Source organism: Periophthalmus magnuspinnatus, chromosome 4 (assembly GCF_009829125.3).
Source record: "Periophthalmus magnuspinnatus isolate fPerMag1 chromosome 4, fPerMag1.2.pri, whole genome shotgun sequence".
NCBI lineage: Eukaryota > Metazoa > Chordata > Actinopteri > Gobiiformes > Gobiidae > Periophthalmus > Periophthalmus magnuspinnatus.
In genome coordinates this window covers 17,251,186-17,276,166 of record NC_047129.1, presented here as the reverse complement: position 1 = coordinate 17,276,166, position 24,981 = coordinate 17,251,186, and the positions used below count along the sequence as shown (strand labels likewise).

The following is a 24,981-nucleotide window of genomic DNA, read 5'->3' as shown; positions in this document are numbered from 1 at the left end:
AAAGATTTAAATGCTATAATAATTCAAAACAATATTATGAGGTCAACTCGATTTTCATTCTTCCTTTTATTTCTCAATTAATTTTGGTATAAGGTGAAATAATGTAGTATGACAATGACACCATATTAACTTCATCATTTCAGGCTTCAGGATCTCCAGCTCTACCTGCCTCAGCTTAAAAACTATCAAGAAACCAGTACATCACTTTTGGACTGGATTGACAAGACAAGAAAGAAACAGGATGCTCTCCAAGTGACCAAAATCAACAATGTTGAATCACTGAGAGAAGTCATCAACAACCAGAAGGTTTGTACTTCATATTAATGTTATAAGATAAAACATTTATTGATAAGAACAGTAATTATTTTGTCTGTTTTAGAGTCTAAACTCAGAAATCATAGCAAAAAGGGGGGAAGTGGACAGTGTTCTTAAGGACAATGAGGCTTGTGTCACCTCAATAAAAGTAAGGACTTTGAACATTGACGCAACAATGATTCAACTTTACCATTTTATCACGTTTTATTTTTTCTTTGTATAGGATTATGAGACAGACCTCACATCGTACATCTCAGGTTTAGAGACCATACTTAATGTCCCCATCAAGAGAACAATGCTCAAGTCCCCATCCATGGACCTGAATCTTGAGGTAACAAAGCAACTAAATTAAGTACTACTCATTTGAATGGAGTGGTGGAAGGTAACGAAGTACAAGTAGTAAAGTACAGTACTTCAAAACAATTTTCAGGTACCTGTACTTTACTTAAGGACATTTTGCAGTGGGTATATTTTACTTTTACTTCACAATATTTGAGAGCAGGTATCTGTACTTTCTACTCAACTAAATTTTTTAACTGGACTGAAAAGCAAAAAGTACTTTTCATATGATTTGAGGTATTATTTTTACCATGATTGTGGTAACATCCTGCCTAAAGTTTTTGAGTTCAAGTTTTGGCTTTGAGCAAACAAATATAAATACACAAAATAGATAAGAAATGTATTGGTATTGCTACTGTTGACCAAAATCTGTATCATTTTAATCAATATCACTACATATAACACTTAACAAATGAACTACATTTGTGGAGAAATACTTTGACTTTTTAGTATTAAAGTAAATTTTTAAACAGGTACTTAAATACATTTACTTAAGCAGCTTATTCCATGTGATACTTTTACTTGAGTACGTTTTTGCCTCTGTATCTGTACTTAAGTAACAAAATTGAGTACTTCATCTCCTACTGTTTGAATGTTAAACAGTTGTACATTTCCAAGGAGGACAAAGTAACTTATTTTGATTTGCTATTTTTTCAGGCTGCTCAATTACAGACTCGCTACATGGAGCTACTTACCTTATCTACTGACCACTACAAGTTTTTGGGAGAATTACTCAAAAACATGGAAGAGCTCAAGGTACTTTTTGCTTTTGCATATATATGTATTTTTTTAAATTTAATTCTAATCATTTCTTATTTGTTCGCTTCAGATTCGTAATACAAAAATTGATTTGCTGGAAGAAGAACTACGTTTGCTGCATGAAGAAATAAAAAATCACTTGGCAAAGAACAAGTCGCTGGAAGATGCTATGAATCGTTACCAGCAGGAGATGTCCCAGTCTAAAAACGAGCTACTGTCAATGGAAGAGGTTAAGCGCAACACCGCTCTCCAGTATAGTGCCACTAAGGAGAACTTGGACAGTACCCAGACCCAGCTGGCTGACCTGAACGAACAACTGGCACGAATCAAATATCTACTGGAGGAAGAGAAGAGGAAGAGAAGACTAGCAGAGGAACGCTACACTCAGCAGGAAGAAGAATACGATGTTACACTGAAAAAGAGGGAGAAAGAGTTGGAGACTGTAAGTTGGTCCAAAATCGAAGTGGAGAAAACTGTAGCAACCAAAGATCGTGAGATTGACAGGCTGAAAAGACAACTTGATGAGGATTCACTGCGTATAAAGGAGCTACAGAGAGAAATGTCAAAGGTAAGAAGCCAATGTGGTGCTGAAATCACTAATCTGAAATTATGCTTTGAATCTCAAATTCACGTGAGCCGAATAGAAATGCAAAAGGTTACAACGCAGAGAGAAGAGGACATCGCGGAGCTGCAGGCACAATGCGAGCTCATGGAGTCCGAAAAGAGCAATATGGGGGACGAGCTAAAAAGGATAAGGATTTCTAAGGAGCAAACCGATGAGCAATGTAAAAGACTTGAAGAAGAGGTTCACAATCAACAATCAATCATAGCAGAAGAAGGGCAAAAGAGAATGGCGCTAGAGAGTCAGATAGAGACATTAATGAGGCAGAGGCAGGAGGATAGCAGCCACTACAGGGAGGAGTTAGAAGAGGCCATGAGGCGACTGCAAGAACAGGGCAACCAGTTGGCCTACACCACTCACAGTTTAGAGGAGGAATCACGTAGAAGGAAAACAATTGAGGAAGGAGAAGTGGTGCTGGAACAGACGATTTCACAGCTTCAACAGCAGCTGTCAAACTCAACCTCGGTTGCAACTCGGCTGAGGGACTGCGAGGATGAGCTGGAGAAGACGCGATTCGAGTTTGAGAGGGAGAGTAAAGAGAGATTGAGGTTAGAGCAGAATTTCAATAGATTACAAGGACGTATCAAGGATTTGCAGGGTGTACGGGATTCGCTTGAAAGCCAGGTTGAAGACCTGAGGAAAAGCAGTCAAGAAGAGATGGCTAAAAGGAAGCAGATTGAAGCAGAGATGGAGAAGACATCTGTGACTTTGATGGAGTATACTTGTACATACACAGATCTACAGCATCAAACAGACAGCACAGAACAGAGAAATGAGAAAGAATTACTTAAGCTGCAAGCAGAATTGGAAAATAGTTTAAAGCAGAACCAAACAACTACAGATAGATTAACAGAACTGAGTGCTGAGCTGGAAACTGTAAAGCAGCAGCTGGTAGAGGAACAAAAGCGAGTAAAAGAAGCAAATCTAAAAAATGAGGATCTTTGTAAAACCATAGAATTGAAGAGTGCAGCTTTAAATGAAAACAACAAAGAGATTCAACAGTTAAAGGAGTTGACAGAAATTCAGACCAAAGAGAAGACGAAGATTGAAGAGAAACTACGAGCTGCACAACATGAAAACGATGATCTGAAAAAGGCCAAGGAGGGAAATCATGATGAACTTTCCTCCCAAATAGCTGCACTGGAGCTTCAGCTGCAAGCCAGTGAGGGCAGCAATCTAGACTACTGCAACCTGGTGTCTGAACTCACATCTGAGAGGGAAAAACTGAAGTTGGAGACTGAGAAAATACAAAAGGAGGCCATTGAGGTACTCGCAGGCCTCTTAGTCCTGGACTGCTCTTGTTTTTTCTGACAATGAAGTAGCTGCATGCTTGAAACAACTGTTGGTTTCCTGTCCTGATAAACACATATAAATATAAAATATGTGTTTGAAGTCATTGCATGCTTGCTCCAATGTAGGAACACAATCTGGTCTACCACTCCCACGCAATATACTGTGGGCATGCTCTTTTGTACTTTTTATATTGAACTGAATGTCTGGAAATCTCATTTGATCATGTAGTCTATAGTACTGTACTGTAGTACTGTTTTTCTGTTTAATTTATGCATGGTAGTAATATGAATGATAATTTCTGCATGTAGTGCATCTGTTGTAAATATGTAGTGGTAGTTCTGGTACAACATTTTAGCATGGTAATAGGATGGACACAAGGATGTGGAGATGGCCAATTAAATGGCCATGGTACTAGTGATTATTGGTAACTGTTATACATGGCTAGTAGTTTTTTTGTTTGTTTATTTTTTATCATCTTATTTTCATCCTGTTAAAATGCTAGAATGTTATGCGTGTCAATTGGCAGTAAATTAGGGATGCACCGATGCCAGCTTTTTCAGTCCCAATACTGATATTGACACTTTTAAGTATCTGCCCGTTACCTTATATTAACCGATACCAATGTAATGAAAATGGCACTTATTTCCTTAAAACACTGTTAACATGTTACACAAGAGATCCAGCTGTGTTATGTTACTGTTAATGTATACTTCACATAACTACAAAACATATTTGTATGAATAAAAGTTCAAACATTATGATATGTTTTGGGAATAAATCTGCCAGGATATAGGGCCGATGCCCGATTCAGGTAATTTTTTTATATCAGTGCCAATATACAATATATCAGTATTGGTGCATCCTTACAGTAAATTGCTCTTAAAATACACTTGCTAAAATATTAATACATTCACAATATTTTAAGTTGCAAATGATTTTGACCAATAATTTGGGTATTGTCTTACAGGTACATAACTAACCTAAGGTATGCCAAATATTTTGCAAGTGTGGCATTGTTTTTATTTATCTTTTAGTGTTTTAGATTTCATTTTTACTGTACATTTCATATATGATATTTGTCTGACTATTTTTGTCTTGATGTTCTTCTACAGATGGCTGAAAAGGAGAGGGACCATATCCACAAACTAGAAGAAGAGCTCAGACTTGTCAAAATGAAGCAAGAGACAGAGGTTCGACAACAAATACAGGTTCAAACCATGATTCAGCCAACTAAGGCCCCCGAACAACAACAGGCCAGAGAACCTTCAAAACCCAAGTTGGTTTTTGAAGGTGTTCGTAAGCCAGTAACTGCACAAGATTTAGTTGAATGTGGTGTATTAGAAAAAACAACATATGATGACCTTGTTGATGGACAGTGTACTATACCTGAAGTGTCTGAAGATAAAAGAATTAATCTCAAAGGAACAGGCCCAATAGCTGGTGTAATTATTGAGCGCCCCAAAGCACGTGGTTCTATTAGAGGTTCAGGCAAAAAGATGTCATTCACTGAAGCCAAAAAGAAGAAAATTCTACCTCCAAAATGTGTAGATTTGTTGCTTGATGCCCAAGCAGCTACAGGACACATCATTGACCCCAAAACAAATCGAAAGTTTACTGTTGATGAAGCTTGTAACCAAGGTGTAGTTGATCAAGATGATGAAGGAAGACTGCTAGCTGCTGAGGCAGCTGCAGTTGGATATGGTAGTCCTGGCACAAACCAACCAATTTCAGCATTTGAAGCTATGAAAAGAGGACAAATTGACAGGAACACCACTCTCCGCCTACTACAAGCTCAGGAAGCAGTTGGGGGGATTTTAGATCCAATTCTAAGCGTGTTTCTTCCAAAAGATACAGCCATTGAACGTGATCTTATTGATGAAGATATTTATCATGCTTTATATCAAAAACCTGAACTCTATTTAGACCCAGAAAGTGAAGAGGGAACAACCTACATCTCTCTGAAAAGGAAATGCAAAGTGGAGCCACACACTGGTCTCCTCCTTCTTCCTGTCAATGAGAAAATGGACCCCTCTAAACTGATCTTTGATGGTGTCCGTAAACCAGTGACTTCTAAACAGCTTCTTGAGTGTGGTGTCTTAGACAAACCCACTTTTAAAGATCTTGAAAGGGGAACAAAAACTGTGCCAGAAGTGTCTGCAGACAAACGAATACCACTCAAAGGAACAGGACCAATTGCTGGGATTTTAGTTGGAAAGAAAGGGAAAATGTCTTTGGCTGAAGCTAAAAAGAAAGTGATTATACCACCAGAGTGTGCTGATTTACTCCTAGAAGCCCAGGCGGCAACAGGCCATATCATTGATCCTAAAAACAACCAGAAATTGACCGTGGATGAGGCGTGCGACAAAGAAGTTATAGACATAAGCGATAGAGAAGAACTGCTGGCTGCAGAGGCAGCTGCTGTGGGCTACAAAGATCCATATTCGGCCAAACCTCTGTCTGTATTTGAGGCCATGAAGAAGGGGCTTGTTGACGAAGAAACAGGACTTCGTCTACTACAAGCACAAGAGTCTGTTGGAGGTATTTTAGATCCAAATACAAGTGTCTTCCTCCCTGAGGACACTGCAATTAAACGTAACATTATAGATGAAAACACTTGCCATTCTCTGAACGAGAGTCCAAAATGTTACACTGACCCAGAAACAGAAGAACCCATAAGTTATAATGACTTAAAGAAAAGATGCAAGACAGAGCCTCACACAGGCATGCTACTTTTGCCAGTGACTGAAAGAGTGGATCCATCTAAACTGATTTTTGATGGTGTCCGTAAGCCAGTCACAGCACAGCAGTTGCATGATTGTGAGGTGATAGACAAGCCAACACTTAAAGATCTTCAGACAGAAAAAAAGTCCATCCCTGAGGTTTCTGCTGATAAGAAAATTAACCTAAAGGGGACAGGGCCAATAGCTGGCATAATAGCTGGAAAAAAAGGAACATTCACTCTAAACGAGGCCAAAAAAAAAGGTTTTTTGTCCTCAGATTGTGCAGATCTACTGCTTGAAGCTCAAGCTGCTACAGGCCACATAATTGATCCTAAAAAGAACAAGAAACTGACTGTAGAAGAGGCTTGTAGTAAAGAAGTGGTGGACATCAGTGATCAAGACCTCTTATTGGCTGCAGAGGCAGCTGCTGTAGGCTACAAAGATCCATATTCAACCAAACCCCTGTCTGTATTTGAGGCCATGAAGAAGGGGCTTGTTGACGATGAGATAGGACTTCGTCTCCTACAAGCACAAGAGTGTGTTGGAGGGATTTTAGATCCAAATCTGAGTGTTTTCCTCCCCGTGGACACCGCAATAAAGCGCACATTGTTTGATGATAATACAAACAATATCCTAAAACAAAATCCAAAGTGCTACATCGACCCGGAAACAGAAGAAGTCGTAAGTTATAACGACTTGAAGAAAAGATGTAAGACAGAGCCTCACACAGGCCTTCTACTTTTGCCAGTAACTGAGAAACTGGATCCATCTGAACTAATTTTTGAGGGTGTGCGCAAGCCAGTCACAGCAAAACAATTACATGACTGCAAAGTGATAGACAAGCCTACGTTGAAAGATCTTCAAACAGGGAAGAAGTCTATCCCAGAGGTGTCTGAAGACAAAAAAGTTAATCTTAAAGGAACTGGCCCAATTGCTGGATTAATTGCTGAAAATGAAGAAAAACTTTCTTTTGTGCAAGGCAAGAAGAATGCCTTTTTATCACCTGAGAGCGCAGATTTGCTGCTAGAGGCCCAGGCTGCAACGGGACACATAATTGACCCAAAACACAATAAGAAACTGACAGTAGAAGAGGCTTGTAACAAAAAAGTGGTGGACGTCAGTGATCGAGACCAACTGTTGGCTGCAGAAAAAGCTGCTGTGGGCTACAAAGATCCATATTCAACCAAACCTCTCTCTGTATTTGAGGCCATGAAGAAGAGGCTTGTAGATGATGAGACAGGACTTCGTCTGCTCCAAGCACAAGACTCTGTTGGAGGTATTTTAGATCCAAATGTCAGTATTTTCCTCCCTAGAGACACAGCTATTGAACGTAAAATACTGGATGAAAACACCAAGCGTTCTCTCACACAGACTCCCAAGTGTTACATTGACCCAGAGACAGAGGAAGCTGTAAGTTATAATGACTTAAAGAAAAGATGCAAGACAGACCCTAAAACAGGCCTGCTACTTTTGCCAGTGACAAAAAAATTGGACGTTTCAAAAATGATTTTTGATGGTGTTCGTAAGCCAGTCACAGCACAGCAGTTGCATGATTGTGATGTTCTAGATAAGCCAACACTTAAAGATCTACAAGCAGCAAAAAAATCCATCCCAGAGATATCAGTCGAGAAAAAAGTCAACTTAAAAGGAACTAGTCCAATTGCAGGAATCATTCTGGAAAAAAGGGGAAAAGTGTCTTTATCTGAAGCAAAAAAGGAAATGCTATTGTCACCAGAGTGTGCTGATTTGCTCCTTGAAGCACAGGCTGCAACAGGTCATATCATCGACCTAAAAAACAATAAGAAGTTGACTGTGGATGAAGCATGTACCAATGAAACAGTTGACAGTAGTGATCGTGACAGATTAATGGAAGCGGAGAAAGCTGCTGTGGGATACAAAGATCCATATTCAGCAAAACCTTTGTCTGTATTTGAGGCCATGAAGAAGGGGCTTGTCGACGATGATACAGGACTCCGTCTGCTACAAGCACAAGAGTCTGTTGGAGGTATTTTAGATCCAAAGCTAAGTGTGTTCCTCCCAAAATACACAGCTATTAAACGTAAAATATTGGATGAAAACACTGACCGGTCTCTGAAGAAAAGTCCAAAGTGTTACATTGAACCAGAAACAGAGGATGCTGTGAGTTATAATGACTTAAAGAAAAGATGTAAGACAGACCCTACAACAGGCCTGCTACTTTTGCCAGTGAGTGAAAAATTGGATCCATCTAAACTGATTTTTGATGGTGTTCGTAAGCCAGTCACAGCAAAACAATTGCATGAATGTGATGTCATAGACAAGCCAACACTTAAAGATCTACAGACAGAAAAGAAATCAATTCCACAGGTTTCTGAAGAGAAAGTAGTTAACCTGAAGGGAACAGGGGCTATTGCTGGGATTACTGTAGGTAAAAACAAAAAAATGTCCTTAACAGAAGCTAAGACGCAAATGGTAGTGAAACCTGATTGTGCTGATTTGCTTCTGGAAGCACAGGCTGCAACCGGCCATATAATTGATCCCACAAACAATAAGAAGCTGACTGTAGATGAAGCATGTACCAATGAAACAGTTGATATTGGTGATCGAAACAGATTATTGGAAGCAGAGAAAGCTGCTGTGGGATATAAAGATCCATATTCAGCCAAACCTCTGTCTGTATTTGAGGCCATGAAGAAGGGGCTTGTTGACGATGAGACAGGACTTCGTCTGCTACAAGCACAAGAGTCTGTTGGAGGTATTTTAGATCCAAATCTAAGTGTGTTCCTTCCAAAAGACACAGCTATTGAACGTAAAATACTGGATGAAAATGCTAACCGTTCTCTCACACAAAATCCCAAGTGTTACATTGACCCAGAGACGGAGGAAGCTGTAAGTTATAATGACTTAAAGAAAAGATGTAAGACAGAGCCTAAAACAGGCCTGCTACTTTTGCCAGTGACTGAAAAACTTGCTGATTCTGAATTGATTTTTGATGGGGTCCGTAAGCCAGTCACAGCAAAACAATTACATGATTGCAAAGTCATAGACAAACCTACATTGAAAGATCTTCAAACTGGGAAAAAGTCTATTCCTGATGTGTCAGGGGACAAAAAAGTTTGCTTAAAGGGGACTGGGCCAATTGCTGGGATAGTAGCTGGAAATAAAGGCCTTTTTACTATTAATGAAGCCAAACAAGAGAGCCTTTTGCCACTAGACTGTGCAGATTTATTACTGGAAGCACAGGCTGCAACAGGCCATATCATTGACCCTAAAAACAACAAAAAACTGACTGTAGAAGAGGCATGTCAGAATGAAGTGGTACACATCAGTGATCGAGATAAATTATTAGATGCAGAAGCAGCTGCTGTGGGCTACAAAGATCCATATTCAGCAAAATCTTTGTCTGTATTTGAGGCCATGAAGAAGGGGCTTGTTGATGATGAGACAGGACTTCGTCTGCTACAAGCACAAGAGTCTGTTGGAGGTATTTTAGATCCAAATGTGAGCGTGTACCTCCCAAAAGACACCGCTATTGAACGTAAATTATTAGATGAAAACACCAAACGTTCCCTGAACAAGAGTCCAAAGTGTTACATTGACCCAGAGACAGAGGAAGCTGTGAGTTATAAGGACTTAAAGAAAAGATGTAAGACAGAGCCAAAAACAGGCCTGCTACTTTTGCCAGTAAGTGAGAAACTGGATCCATCTAAACTGATTTTTGATGGTGTTCGTAAGCCGGTAACAGCAAAAGAATTATCTGAATGTAATGTCATAGACAAGCCAACTCTTAAGAACCTGAGGGCAGATAAAATATCCATCCCAGAGGTATCAGCGGAGAAAAAAGTCAATTTAAAGGGAACCGGATCAATTGCAGGAATTATTGTGGAAAAAAGGGGGAAATTGTCTCTATCTGAAGCAAAGAAAGAAATGCTATTGTCACCAGAGTGTGCTGATCTGCTCCTAGAAGCACAGGCTGCAACAGGCCATATCATTGACCCTAAAAACAATAAGAAGCTGACTGTGGATGAGGCATGTATCAATGAAACAGTTGACAGTGCTGATCGAGACAGTTTATTGGAAGCAGAAGCAGCTGCTGTGGGATACAAAGATCCATATTCAGCCAAACCTCTGTCTGTATTTGAGGCCATGAAGAAGGGGCTTGTTGATGATGAGACAGGACTTCGTCTGCTACAAGCTCAAGAATCTGTTGGAGGTATTTTAGATCCAAATCTAAGTGTCTTCCTCCCAAAAGACACTGCTATTGAGCGTAAAATATTGGATGAAAACACTAAATGCACCTTGAACCAAAGTCCAAAGTATTACATTGATCCAGAAACCGAGGAGTCTGTGAGTTATATTGACTTAAAGAAAAGATGTAAAATAGAGCCTCAAACAGGCCAGCTACTTTTACCAGTTGCTAAGAAGCTGGATCCAAATAAACTGATTTTTGATGGTGTCCGTAAACCAGTCACAGCAAAACAGTTGATTGAATATGAAGTCCTAGACAAAGAAACACTTAAAGATTTGCAGACAGAGAAAAAGTCGGTTCCAGAGGTATCTGCTGACAAAAGAGTTAACCTTAAGGGGACAGGGCCTATTGCTGGGATTGTTACTGGTAAAAACACCAAAATTTCATTACAGGAAGCTAAGAAACAAATGCTGTTGCCCGTAGAATGTGCTGATTTGCTCTTGGAAGCACAGGCTGCAACAGGCCATATCATTGACCTTAAAAAGAATAAGAAATTGACTGTAGATGAAGCATGTACCAAAGAAGTGGTGGACAACAGTGATCGGGAAAGATTGTTGGAAGCTGAGGCAGCTGCTGTGGGCTACAAAGATCCATATTCAGCCAAACCTCTGTCTGTATTTGAGGCCATGAAGAAGGGGCTTGTTGATGATGAGACAGGCCTTCGTCTGCTACAAGCACAAGACTCTGTTGGAGGGATTTTAGATCCAAATCTGAGTGTGTTCCTCCCAAAAGACACAGCTATTAAATGTAAAATACTGGATGAAAACATTAAACATTCCCTGAAACAGAATCCAAGGTGTTTCATTGACCCAGAGACGGAGGAACCTGTAAGTTATAATGACTTAAAGAAAAGATGTAAGACAGAGCCTAAAACAGGCCTGCTACTTTTGCCAGTGACTGAGAAACTGGATCCATCTGAGCTGATTTTTGAGGGTATTCGCAAGCCAGTCACAGCAAAACAATTACATGAATGCAAAGTCATAGACAAGCCTACGTTGAAAGACCTTCAAACAGGGAAAAGGTCTGTTCCAGAGGTGTCTGAAGACAAAAAAGTCAATCTTAAAGGAACTGGCCCAATCGCTGGATTAATTGATGAAAATGAAGAAAAAGTTTCTTTTGACGAAGGCAAGAAAAATACATTTTTAACACCTGAGTGTGCAGATTTGCTGCTGGAAGCCCAGGCTGCAACAGGACACATAATTGACCCAAAACACAATAAGAAACTGACAGTAGAAGAGGCTTGTAACAAAAAAGTGGTGGATGTCAGTGATCGAGACCGACTGTTGGCTGCAGAAAAAGCTGCTGTGGGCTACAAAGATCCATATTCAGCCAAATCTCTCTCTGTAATTGAGGCCATAAAGAAGAGGCTTGTCGATGATGAGACAGGACTTCGTCTGCTCCAAGCACAAGACTCTGTTGGAGGTATTTTAGATCCAAATGTGAGCGTGTTCCTCCCAAAAGACACAGCTATTGAACGTAAAATACTGGATGAAAACACCAAGCGTTCTCTCACACAGAATCCCAAGTGTTACATTGACCCTGAGACAGAGGAAGCTGTAAGTTATAATGACTTAAAGAAAAAATGCAAGACAGAGCCTAAAACAGGCCTGTTACTTTTGCCAGTGACAAAGAAACTGGATGAATCTAAACTGATTTTTGATGGTGTTCGTAAACCAGTCACAGCCAAGCAACTACAAGAGTGTGAAGTCATTGATGAGCCCACATTTAAAGAACTTGAGAAGACCAAAAAGTCTGTCAAAGACGTGTCTGAAGACAAGAAAACATACCTCAAGGGAACTGGGTCAATTGCTGCAGTTATAACTGACAAAAACAAAATAATCACATTAAATGAAGCAAAAGAGAAAATGCTTTTACCTTCTGATTGTGCTGATTTGCTTCTTGAAGCGCAGGCCGCAACAGGCCATATTATTGACCCTAAAAACAATAAGAAGCTGACTGTGGATGAAGCATGTACCAATAAAACAGTTGACAGTGGTGATCGAGACAGACTATTGGCTGCTGAAAAAGCTGCTGTGGGATACAAAGATCCATATTCAGCCAAACCTCTGTCTGTATTTGAGGCCATGAAGAAGGGGCTTGTTGACGATGAGACAGGACTCCGTCTGCTACAAGCACAAGACTCTGTTGGAGGTATTTTAGACCCAAAGCTGAGTGTATTCCTCCCAAAAGACACAGCTATTAAACGTAAAATACTGGATGAAAATGTTAAACATTCCCTGAAACAGAATCCCAAGTGCTATATTGACCCAGAGACGGAGGAAGCTGTAAGTTATAATGACTTAAAGAAAAGATGTAAGATGGAGCCTAAAACAGGCCTGCTACTTTTGCCAGTGACTGAGAAACTGGATCCATCTGAGCTGATTTTTGAGGGTATTCGCAAGCCAGTCACAGCAAAACAATTACATGAATGCAAAGTCATAGACAAGCCTATGTTGAAAGACCTTCAAACAGGGAAAAAGTCTGTTCCAGAGGTGTCTGAAGACAAAAAAGTCAATCTTAAAGGAACTGGCCCAATTGCTGGATTAATTGATGAAAATGAAGAAAAAGTTTCTTTTGACGAAGGCAAGAAAAATGCATTTTTAACACCTGAGTGTGCAGATTTGCTGCTGGAGGCCCAGGCTGCAACAGGACACATAATTGACCCAAAATACAATAAGAAACTGACAGTACAAGAAGCTTGTAACAAAAAAGTGGTGGACATCAGTGATCGAGACCGACTGTTGACTGCAGAAAAAGCTGCTGTTGGCTACAAAGATCCATATTCAGCCAAGCCTCTGTCTGTATTTGAGGCCATGAAGAAGAGGATTGTTGATGATGAGACAGGACTTCGTCTGCTCCAAGCACAAGACTCTGCTGGAGGTATTTTAGATCCAAATGTGAGCGTGTTCCTCCCAAAAGACACAGCTATTGAACGTAAAATACTGGATGAAAACACCAAGCGTTCTCTCACACAGAATCCCAAGTGTTACATTGACCCTGAGACAGAGGAAGCTGTAAGTTATAATGACTTAAAGAAAAAATGCAAGACAGAGCCTAAAACAGGCCTGTTACTTTTGCCAGTGACAAAGAAACTGGATGAATCTAAACTGATTTTTGATGGTGTTCGTAAACCAGTCACAGCCAAGCAACTACAAGGGTGTGAAGTCATTGATGAGCCCACATTTAAAGAACTTGAGAAGACCAAAAAGTCTGTCAAAGACGTGTCTGAAGACAAGAAAACATACCTCAAGGGAACTGGGTCAATTGCTGCAGTTATAACTGACAAAAACAAAATAATCACATTAAATGAAGCAAAAGAGAAAATGCTTTTACCTTCTGATTGTGCTGATTTGCTTCTTGAAGCGCAGGCCGCAACAGGCCATATTATTGACCCTAAAAACAATAAGAAGCTGACTGTGGATGAAGCATGTACCAATAAAACAGTTGACAGTGGTGATCGAGACAGATTATTGGCTGCTGAAAAAGCTGCTGTGGGATACAAAGATCCATATTCAGCCAAACCTCTGTCTGTATTTGAGGCCATGAAGAAGGGGCTTGTTGACGATAAGACAGGACTCCGTCTGCTACAAGCACAAGACTCTGTTGGAGGGATTTTAGACCCAAAGCTGAGTGTATTCCTCCCAAAAGACACAGCTATTAAACGTAAAATACTGGATGAAAACATTAAACGTTCCCTGAAACAGAATCCAAGGTGTTTCATTGACCCAGAGACGGAGGAACCTGTAAGTTATAATGACTTAAAGAAAAGATGTAAGACAGAGCCTAAAACAGGCCTGCTACTTTTGCCAGTGACTGAGAAACTGGATCCATCTGAACTGATTTTTGAGGGTATTCGCAAGCCAGTCACAGCAAAACAATTACATGAATGCAAAGTCATAGACAAGCCTACGTTGAAAGACCTTCAAACAGGGAAAAGGTCTGTTCCAGAGGTGTCTGAAGACAAAAAAGTCAATCTTAAAGGAACTGGCCCAATTGCTGGGTTAATTGATGAAAATGAAGAAAAAGTTTCTTTTGACGAAGGCAAGAAAAATGCATTTTTAACACCTGAGTGTGCAGATTTGCTGCTGGAGGCCCAGGCTGCAACAGGACACATAATTGACCCAAAATACAATAAGAAACTGACAGTTCAAGAAGCTTGTAACAAAAAAGTGGTGGACATCAGTGATCGAGACCGACTGTTGACTGCAGAAAAAGCTGCTGCGGGCTACAAAGATCCATATTCAGCCAAGCCTCTGTCTGTATTTGAGGCCATGAAGAAGAGGATTGTTGATGATGAGACAGGACTTCGTCTGCTCCAAGCACAAGACTCTGCTGGAGGTATTTTAGATCCAAATGTGAGCGTGTTCCTCCCAAAAGACACAGCTATTGAACGTAAAATACTGGATGAAAACACCAAGCGTTCTCTCACACAGAATCCCAAGTGTTACATTGACCCTGAGACAGAGGAAGCTGTAAGTTATAATGACTTAAAGAAAAAATGCAAGACAGAGCCTAAAACAGGCCTGTTACTTTTGCCAGTGACAAAGAAACTGGATGAATCTAAACTGATTTTTGATGGTGTTCGTAAACCAGTCACAGCCAAGCAACTACAAGAGTGTGAAGTCATTGATGAGCCCACATTTAAAGAACTTGAGAAGACCAAAAAGTCTGTCAAAGATGTGTCTGAAGACAAGAAAACATACCTCAAGGGAACTGGGTCAATTGCTGCAGTTATAACTGACAAAAACAAAATAATCACATTAAATGAAGCAAAAGAGAAAATGCTTTTACCTTCTGATTGTGCTGATTTGCTTCTTGAAGCGCAGGCCGCAACAGGCCATATTATTGACCCTAAAAACAATAAGAAGCTGACTGTGGATGAAGCATGTACCAATAAAACAGTTGACAGTGGTGATCGAGACAGATTATTGGCTGCTGAAAAAGCTGCTGTGGGATACAAAGATCCATATTCAGCCAAACCTCTGTCTGTATTTGAGGCCATGAAGAAGGGGCTTGTTGACGATAAGACAGGACTCCGTCTGCTACAAGCACAAGACTCTGTTGGAGGGATTTTAGACCCAAAGCTGAGTGTATTCCTCCCAAAAGACACAGCTATTAAACGTAAAATACTGGATGAAAACTTTAAACGTTACCTGAAACAGAATCCAAGGTGTTTCATTGACCCAGAGACGGAGGAACCTGTAAGTTATAATGACTTAAAGAAAAGATGTAAGACAGAGCCTAAAACAGGCCTGCTACTTTTGCCAGTGACTGAGAAACTGGATCCATCTGAACTGATTTTTGAGGGTATTCGCAAGCCAGTCACAGCAAAACAATTACATGAATGCAAAGTCATAGACAAGCCTACGTTGAAAGACCTTCAAACAGGGAAAAGGTCTGTTCCAGAGGTGTCTGAAGACAAAAAAGTCAATCTTAAAGGAACTGGCCCAATTGCTGGGTTAATTGATGAAAATGAAGAAAAAGTTTCTTTTGACGAAGGGAAGAAAAATGCATTTTTAACACCTGAGTGTGCAGATTTGCTGCTGGAGGCCCAGGCTGCAACAGGACACATAATTGACCCAAAATACAATAAGAAACTGACAGTACAAGAAGCTTGCAACAAAAAAGTGGTGGACATCAGTGATCGAGACCGACTGTTGACTGCAGAAAAAGCTGCTGTGGGCTACAAAGATCCATATTCAGCCAAGCCTCTGTCTGTATTTGAGGCCATGAAGAAGAGGACTGTTGATGATGAGACAGGACTTCGTCTGCTCCAAGCACAAGACTCTGCTGGAGGTATTTTAGATCCAAATGTGAGCGTGTTCCTCCCAAAAGACACAGCTATTGAACGTAAAATACTGGATGAAAACACCAAGCGTTCTCTCACACAGAATCCCAAGTGTTACATTGACCCTGAGACAGAGGAAGCTGTAAGTTATAATGACTTAAAGAAAAAATGCAAGACAGAGCCTAAAACAGGCCTGTTACTTTTGCCAGTGACAAAGAAACTGGATGAATCTAAACTGATTTTTGATGGTGTTCGTAAACCAGTCACAGCCAAGCAACTACAAGAGTGTGAAGTCATTGATGAGCCCACATTTAAAGAACTTGAGAAGACCAAAAGGTCTGTCAAAGACGTGTCTGAAGACAAGAAAACATACCTCAAGGGAACTGGGTCAATTGCTGCAGTTATAACTGACAAAAACAAAATAATTGCATTAAATGAAGCAAAAGAGAAAATGCTTTTACCTTCTGATTGTGCTGATTTGCTTCTTGAAGCGCAGGCTGCAACAGGCCATATTATTGACCCTAAAAACAATAAGAAGCTGACTGTGGATGAAGCACTTACCAATAAAACAGTTGACAGTGGTGATCGAGACAGATTATTGGCTGCTGAAAAAGCTGCTGTGGGATACAAAGATCCATATTCAGCCAAACCTCTGTCTGTATTTGAGGCCATGAAGAAGGGGCTTGTTGACGATAAGACAGGACTCCGTCTGCTACAAGCACAAGACTCTGTTGGAGGTATTTTAGACCCAAAGCTGAGTGTGTTCCTCCCAAAAGACACAGCTATTAAACGTAAAATACTGGATGAAAATGTTAAACATTCCCTGAAACGGAATCCCAAGTGCTATATTGACCCAGAGACGGAGGAAGCTGTAAGTTATAATGACTTAAAGAAAAGATGTAAGATGGAGCCTAAAACAGGCCTGCTACTTTTGCCAGTAACTGAGAAACTGGATCCATCTGAACTGATTTTTGATGGTGTCCGTAAACCAGTCACAGCAAAACAATTATATGAGTGCAACATCCTTGACAAGACAATGCTTAAACATTTGCAGACAACAAAAAAATCCGTAAAAGATGTGTCGGCTGACAAAAAAGCTTGCCTCAATGGAACTGGGGCTATTGCTGGTATTATTACCGGGCAAAATGAAAAAATGTCCTTTACTGAAGCTAAAAGAAAAACACTTTTAGCACCAGTGTGTGCCGATTTGCTCCTTGAAGCACAGGCTGCAACAGGACATATCATTGACCCTAAAAACAATAAAAAGCTGACTGTGGATGAAGCATGTACCGATAAAACAGTTGACAGTGGTGATCATGGCAGATTGTTGGCTGCAGAAAAAGCTGCTGTGGGCTACAAAGATCCATATTCAGTCAAACCTCTGTCTGTATTTGAGGCCATGAAGAAGGGGCTTGTTGACAATGAGACTGGACTTCGTCTGCTACAAGCACAAGAGTCTGTTGGAGGTATTATGGATCCGAGTCTTAGTGTCTTTCTTCCCCTAGACCTAGCTGTTAAGCGTAATATATTAGATACCAACACAAGCCATTCTCTCAAGAAACATCCTAAGTGTTATATTGATCCAGAAACAGATGTCAATATTAGTTACGCCGACTTAAAAAAGAGATGCAGGACAGAACCTCATACCGGCCTGCTTCTTTTGCCTGTTAAGGATAAACTGGATGCTTCCAAATTAGTTTTTAATGGTGTTCGCAAGCAAGTCACAGCACAGCAGTTATTTGACTGTGGCATCCTGGAAAAATCTACATTTAATGATCTCCAAACAGGAAAGAGGTCTGTCTCAGAAGTGTCTTCAATCAAAGAGGTTAACCTTAAAGGAACTGGAGCGATTGCTGGGATTTTTACTGAGAAAAAGGGAAAACTGACATTTTCTGAAGCTAAGCAACAAATGCTCTTTCCCCCCAAATGTGCTGATTTTCTCCTGGAAGCTCAGGCTGCAACAGGCCATATAATTGACCCAAAAAACAATAAGCAGCTGACTGTTGACGAAGCATGTTCTAAGAAAGTGGTGGACAACAGCAATCAAGACAAATTATTGTTTGCAGAAAGTGCCGTTGTGGGTTTCTGTGATCCACATGATGCCAAACCTCTGTCTTTATTTGAGGCCATGAAGAAGGGGCTTCTTGACAGTGAAACAGGACTCCGTCTACTGCAAGCTCAAGAGTCTGTTGGGGGAATCCTGGATCCCAGCATCGGTGTGTATCTACCTAAAAACCTGGCTATTAAGCGCAACCTTGTAGATGAAAACATTCTTCAGTCACTAAACAGGATGCCTAAATGTTACATTGACCCAGAAACTGAGGAGATGATCAGTTACAATGATTTAAAGAAAAGATGTAAAAGAGAACCACAAACAGGTTTGCTTCTTTTGCCAATCACTGAGAGACTGGATGCTTCCAAACTAATTTTTGATGGCATTCGTAAGTCTGTCACAGCACAGCAATTACATGAATACAGCATTATAGACAAGATGACGCTTAATTATCTGGAAACAGGTAAAAAATCTCTTCCAGAGGTGTCAGCTGACAAAAAAAGCCAACTGAAAGGAAATCTACCAATTGCAGGGGTAATTATTGAAAATAAAAGAAAAATGTCTCTAACTGAAGCCAAGGAACAACGGCTCTTGTCACCAGAGTGTGCAGATTTACTCCTAGAGGCACAGGCTGCCACAGGTCATATCATTGATCCCACAACAAATCAGAAGTTAACAGTTAAAGAGGGATACAACAAAGGAATGTTTGACCTTAAAGCTCGTGACCGACTCTTAATAGCAGAAGCAGCTGCTGTTGGTTATCGGGATCCAAATTCATCTGTACCTCTATCAGTGTTTGAGGCATTGAAAAAGGGTATTGTTGACAAGAAAACCGCACTTTGTCTATTACAGGCCCAGGAGGCTGTGGGAGGCTATATAGACCCAAGGATTGGCATTTACCTTCCAAAAGATACTGCTGTCAAGAAACAGATATTAGATGATAATATTTATCATGAGTTAACACAAAGTCCTAACTTATACATTGACCCAGACACTGAAGAAGAAGTGAGCTACAACATGTTGAAGAAAAGGAGCAAAGTGGATTCTTCCACAGGCCTACTACTTTTGCCAATAAAGGAAAGAGAAGATCCTTCTAAAATTATGTTTCAAACTATTCACAAGCAAATCTCAGCACAACAATTACTCGAGTATAATATAATAGATGAAACAACATTCCTCAAGTTAATAAAAGGTGAAAAAAGTGTGGCACAAATATCTGAAGAGCTAAGAGTCTATCTAAAAGGGACTGGACGGATTGCTGGAGTTCAGACACCGCAAAAAGTGAAAATGTCCATTTTTGATGCCAGAAATTATTCTGTTCTTCCCTCAGACAGTGCAAATTTACTGTTGGAAGCCCAGGCCGCCACAGGTCATATTATTGATCCCAAAACGAACAGCAAACTTACAGTTAATCAGGCACTTGTACAAAGACTAGTGGACGTTGAGAGTAGAGATAGATTACTGGAAGCCGAGGCTGCTGCAACTGGATTCAAGGACTCTGTTTCTGAAAACCGTCTCTCATTGTATCAGGCCATGAAGAAGGGATTAATTAAAAGGGACACTGCAATGCGTTTGTTGCAAGCTCAGTTATCTGTGGGTGGCATCTTAGATCCAAATCTAGGTGTCTTTTTCACTAAAGACACAGCAATTAAACGTAATCTTTTGGATGAAGACACATGGAATGCATTAAATGCAAATCCTAAATGTTACATTGACCCAGAAACTAAGAAAAACATCAGCTATGAGGTTTTAAAAAACAAATGCACAACAGATATAAATTCTGGACTAAAATTCTTACCAGTCTCAAAAAGTATTGATCCTTCCAACCTTATTTTTGATGGTGTCCGAAAATCAATTTCAGCACAACAATTACTGGAATTTGGGATAATTGATAAACGCACATTTGATCAGCTAATTATGGGATTGAAATCTGTCAATGAAGTCTTTGTTGATAAAATGATTTTCCTCAAAGGAACAGGGTCAATTGCAGGCGTGGCTGCTGGTCCATTGCAAAAAATGTCTTTTACAGAGGCAAAGAAACAGAAAATTATGTCTCCTAATTGTATTGACCTTCTTTTGGAGGCCCAAGCAGCAACAGGACTCATGATTGATCCAACGACAAATGAAAAAATGACTGTAAAGGAAGCTTGTGCCAAAGGTGTAGTGGATAAAAATGATGAATCAAGACTATGCGCAGCTGAAGCAGCAGCAATTGGTTACAAAGATCCTAATACCAATAATATTTTGTCAGCTGGACAAGCCTTTAAAAGAGGATTAATAGACAGGGATACAGCTTTGCGTGTCCTTCAAGCCCAAGAAGCTGCTGGAGGAATATTGGATCCCATCCTGAGCATCTTCTTCCCTAAGAACATTGCTTTGACTCGGAACCTAATAGATGAAGATATATACCACACACTTAATACAGGTCCCCATGTCTATTTGGACCCAGACACTCAAGAAGCAACTAATTATATTTCCATAAAGAAAAAGTGTAAGGCTGATCCAAATACAGGCCTTTTGCTACTACCTGAACCCAGAACAACTTTCCAGGGATTCCGGCGGCAAGTGTCACTAGTTGAACTGGTTGATGCACATTTGTTGGAACAGTCTGATATGGAGCTTTTTAAAGAAGGCAAACTAACCAGGCAGGATATTGAAAACCGTTTACGTCCATATTTGAGAGGGTCAACTTGCATCGCAGGTATCTATCATGAAGCATGTGATATGGTTATGACCATTTATCAAGCAATGAAAACTGGCTTATTGCGACCTGGAACTACTCTGGAATTGCTTGAAGCCCAGGCAGCATCAGGTTTTATAATTGATCCAGTCAACAATGAGTATTTGTCTGTCAGTGATGCCTGCAGTAAAGGAATCTTTGGGCCAGAGTTTAAGGCAAAGTTGCTGTCTGCAGAAAGAGCTGTGACTGGATACATAATGCCTGGCACTAACAGAATCATCTCCCTATTTCAGGCAATGGATAAAGGTCTTATAGAAAAAGGCCATGGGATTCGTTTACTCGAAGCCCAGATTGCAAGCGGTGGCATCATTGATCCTGAGCATAGCCATCGTATTGATGTTAATGTAGCCTATGAAAAGGGTTATTTTAATGAAGAAATGAACAGTATTCTAACTGATGACAGTGATGACACAAAAGGTTTCTTTGATCCAAACACACAAGAAAATCTGACTTATCTGGAACTTCAGAAACGCTGTATTAAAGACAACACAACTGGGCTTCTTCTTTTGCCAATTTTTGATCGGAAAAAGCATGAAAAGACCCAAAAGAACACCTTGAGGAAAAGGAGAGTGGTTATTGTGGACCCAGAGACTAATAAAGAAATGTCCGTGCGTGAAGCTTATGACAAAGGATATATTGATGAAGAAACCTTTTTGGAGCTTGCCCAGCAAGAGTGTGAGTGGGAAGAAATAACGTCAACTGCACCAGATGGTTCTACTCAATTTGTGATTGTTGACAGAAAAACAGGGAGACAGTTTGACATTGGTGACCTTCTTGAACAAGGAGTGATCAACCAGACTCTTCTGCAAAAGTACCGATCCCATATGATTACACTAACAGAATTAGCTGATATTATAATTGAAAAAACTAAACATAGCTCATATTCTCCAAGACCATCTGTAGTTTCAAATATATCTTCTGTGACGTCTTCTACATTCACAAGCGCAGGACCAAGTACGACATTGTTAACTTCAACACCAACATCATCCTCAACTGCTCAGATTACACAAACTAGACATGGTTCATTTGATTCTACAAAGGAATCTACAACTTCAAATATATCTTCTGTAAAAACATCTACATTCACATCCACAACAAGTGTGAAGTCAAGTGCATCATCCTCAGACGTTTTTCCCTCAGCTGCATTTTCAGCAACTCAGTTAACAAACATCAGTGGTGACACAATAAAACATGATACAGTAGATTCTTCAAGACAGTCTACACTTTCAAGCACATCCTTTGAGACAACGCCTACAATTTCTTTTAAAATGAGCTCTGAGCCTTTAATGGCATCTTCCTTATCATCAGTTTCAACAACTAGCTTCCCTGCTCAATCAACAGATGCAACCAGTGAAACTAAACATGTATCATATTCTTCCACAAAACAGTCAACTGTTTCCAAAATATTTGCTGTAAAATCTTCTACATTCACATCTGAAAGTAGTATTGAATCATGGGCATCTCCTGTTCCAGCCTCGCCAACAGCTGCAACTGCTCAAATAACTGATATTGCCACTGATGAAACTCATCACAGTGATGATGGTTCTGCTAGAGGGTCTGTAATCTCTGTGAAATCTTCAACAATCACATCCAAAACTATTGCAGACTCAAATACATCTTCAAAGGCACAACCATTATCACCATCAACTGCTTCTACCTCCTCAGCTGCTCAACTAAAAGATATTTCTGGTGATACAACTAAACATGGTTCAGTGGATTCTACTAGACAATTCACTATTTCGAATATATCTTCCATGCAAACACCCATAGTCACATCAATGAGTGCAGAGCCCACACTTTCTTCTCTGGGATCAATGTTACCATTATCAATGTCTCCTTCATTTAGTCATGATCCGGTTAGTTCTACAAACCGTTATTCTACATACACAACCAAAACTCAAGTTCAGTCTAGTACATCTTCACTTGCATCACCATCAGCTGCCACCGCTCAAATAACAGCTATCACCACTGATAAAACTCAACACAGTGATTATGGTTTTGCTAGAGAGCCTTTAGCCTCTATAAAATCTCAGACAATCACATCCAAAACTATTGTAGAATCAAATAGATCTTCACAAACACCACCATTGTCACCATCAGATGCAGCAACCTTCTCAGGTGCTCAACTGAAAGACTTCACTGGTGCTATAACTAAACATGGTTCATTGGACTCTACTAAACAATTCACTATTTCAAATATATCTTCTACGCAAACACCCATAGTCACATCAGTAAGTGCAGAGCCTAGCCTATCTTCAGTAAGATCAGTGTCTACCTCAACAGGTAATGAGTCGGTTAGTTCTACAAAGCGTTATTCTACATTCACAACCAAAACTCAAGTGCAGTCAAGTACATCTCCTCTTGCATCACCATCAGCTACAGTGGTCTCAGCATCACCTACTCAATTAACAGACATCATCAGTGAGAAAAGTAAACATGGAGCATTTGAATTTTCAAGACCCGCTGGAGTGTATGTGACAACTACCACAATTACATCAAAAACTGGTGCTGAACCAAGTGCATCCTCAGTCATATCAACCTTATCCTCAGGTGCCCCATCATCATCATCAGAAGCATCATCATCATCATCAGCATCAATTCTGTCAAGATCTCTTTCCCCTACTTTTGCCACAAGGACAACAAGAACAACCACAGTTACAGAGGAACGGTCATCAAGTCCTGTGGACGATAAGTCTTCTGATTCTAAGCATATTTCAAGTGTTGCCGTTACTTTGACCACTCCTATTGAAATAATTGTAACAGAAACAAATCCAATAGGTGCCATCTTTGACACAGATACTCTAGAGAAAATAACTATAACTGAAGCTATCAACCGTGGCCTTGTGGATTCCATCACTGGTCAAAGACTTTTAGAGGCACAAGCTTGTACTGGAGGAATAATTGATCCAGCAAATGGCCAGAGAGTAGGCATTCAAGAGGCATGCCGCATGGGCTTAATAACATATGATATGCAGAATAAACTCAAACCTGCCCAGAAGGCATACATTGGCTTTGAAGATGTTAAAACTAAAAGAAAAATGTCTGCTGTTGAAGCTATTAAGGAACGGTGGCTTCCATATGAGGCAGGGCAGAGAATCTTGGAATACCAGTTTGTGACAGGAGGACTCTATGACCCACAGATGGGCTGCAGAAGAACCATTCAAGATATATTGAGCTTGGGATGGGTGGATGTGAGAACAGCTCAGAAGCTCCAAGATTTCAGGCAGCACACTAAAAATCTTACATGTCCTAAGAGCAAACTCAAAATCAGTTACAAGGATGCTCTTGAAAATTGCATGCTGGAGGAAGACACAGGTGTAAAAATGCTACAAGCCTCAGTGGTGTCCTCCAAAGGGATCAGCAGTCCATATAATGTTTCTTCTGCCCCGGGATCACATACAGGTTCAAGGAGTGGGTCCAGGCTGGGCTCTCGCAGAAGCAGTGTGGACCTAGGATCAAGCAACCGCTACACAACCTTCACTGTGTTTTCATCTACAAGATAAAAAAACAAACAAACAACAACATTAAAACACAAAGGTGTTAAGGCATTTATAATTTTGTGTTACACAAAATATTTTTTTGTTTTTTTACTGAGAGTGTTAATACTGGGTATTGTGATAATTGAATGTGAGGCTTATATACCACATAGTACACACTTCTGCTTGCCACAATGAGTGCATTTTTTCCTGAAATCTTTAACTCTAGACAGACATTTTGTCAGTACTTATTTTATATAACTTAATAGGTGCTTTGTTTTGGCAATATGTATAACTGTCATCACTGTGTTTTCTTTAATGTTATAGTTTATTGGGAACTTCATTGCATTTTTCTTGAAACAAACTGATTGGATATTGTTACAATGACGTAAAAATAAAGATTAAACTTTTCATATTATTTTCTGTTGACCTTGTTTTGTTTTTTGTTTGTTTTTTAATCCAGGCCATATGCAACTTTTAGCTTGGGCTTCTGACATTTAACAATAGCCTTAGTATATAGTTAAAGTGAGCAATAACAAATTATTTAACCTTTAAGTTTTAGTAGAATTTAGAATTTAAGCTGCTTCAGTAAAGAAACAAAAGCTATGATTTGAGTTGTAGACAGTTCACTAGTTGCTAGCTGCTTTG

The 24,981-nt window shown here is 40.0% G+C and overlaps 1 protein-coding gene across 2 annotated transcripts in view; it reads left to right on the top strand.

Moving 5' to 3' along the window:
• LOC117369839 (epiplakin-like) overlaps positions 1-24,723 on the top strand; it is a 37,306-nt gene extending 12,583 nt beyond the window's left edge. Inside the window, exons 19-25 of one of the 2 annotated variants that reach the window (XM_055221482.1) lie at positions 144-306; positions 380-463; positions 539-646; positions 1,312-1,410; positions 1,484-1,981; positions 4,441-22,472; positions 23,067-24,723. In XM_055221482.1, the coding sequence (XP_055077457.1) occupies positions 144-306; positions 380-463; positions 539-646; positions 1,312-1,410; positions 1,484-1,981; positions 4,441-22,472; positions 23,067-24,360 (20,278 nt within the window). In that variant the 3' untranslated portion in view covers positions 24,361-24,723. Of the gene's footprint in view, positions 1-143; positions 307-379; positions 464-538; positions 647-1,311; positions 1,411-1,483; positions 1,982-4,440 lie in introns of both variants that reach the window. The other variant, XM_033965183.2, reaches the window with a different exon arrangement.
• Positions 24,724-24,981: the final 258 nt, after the last annotated feature.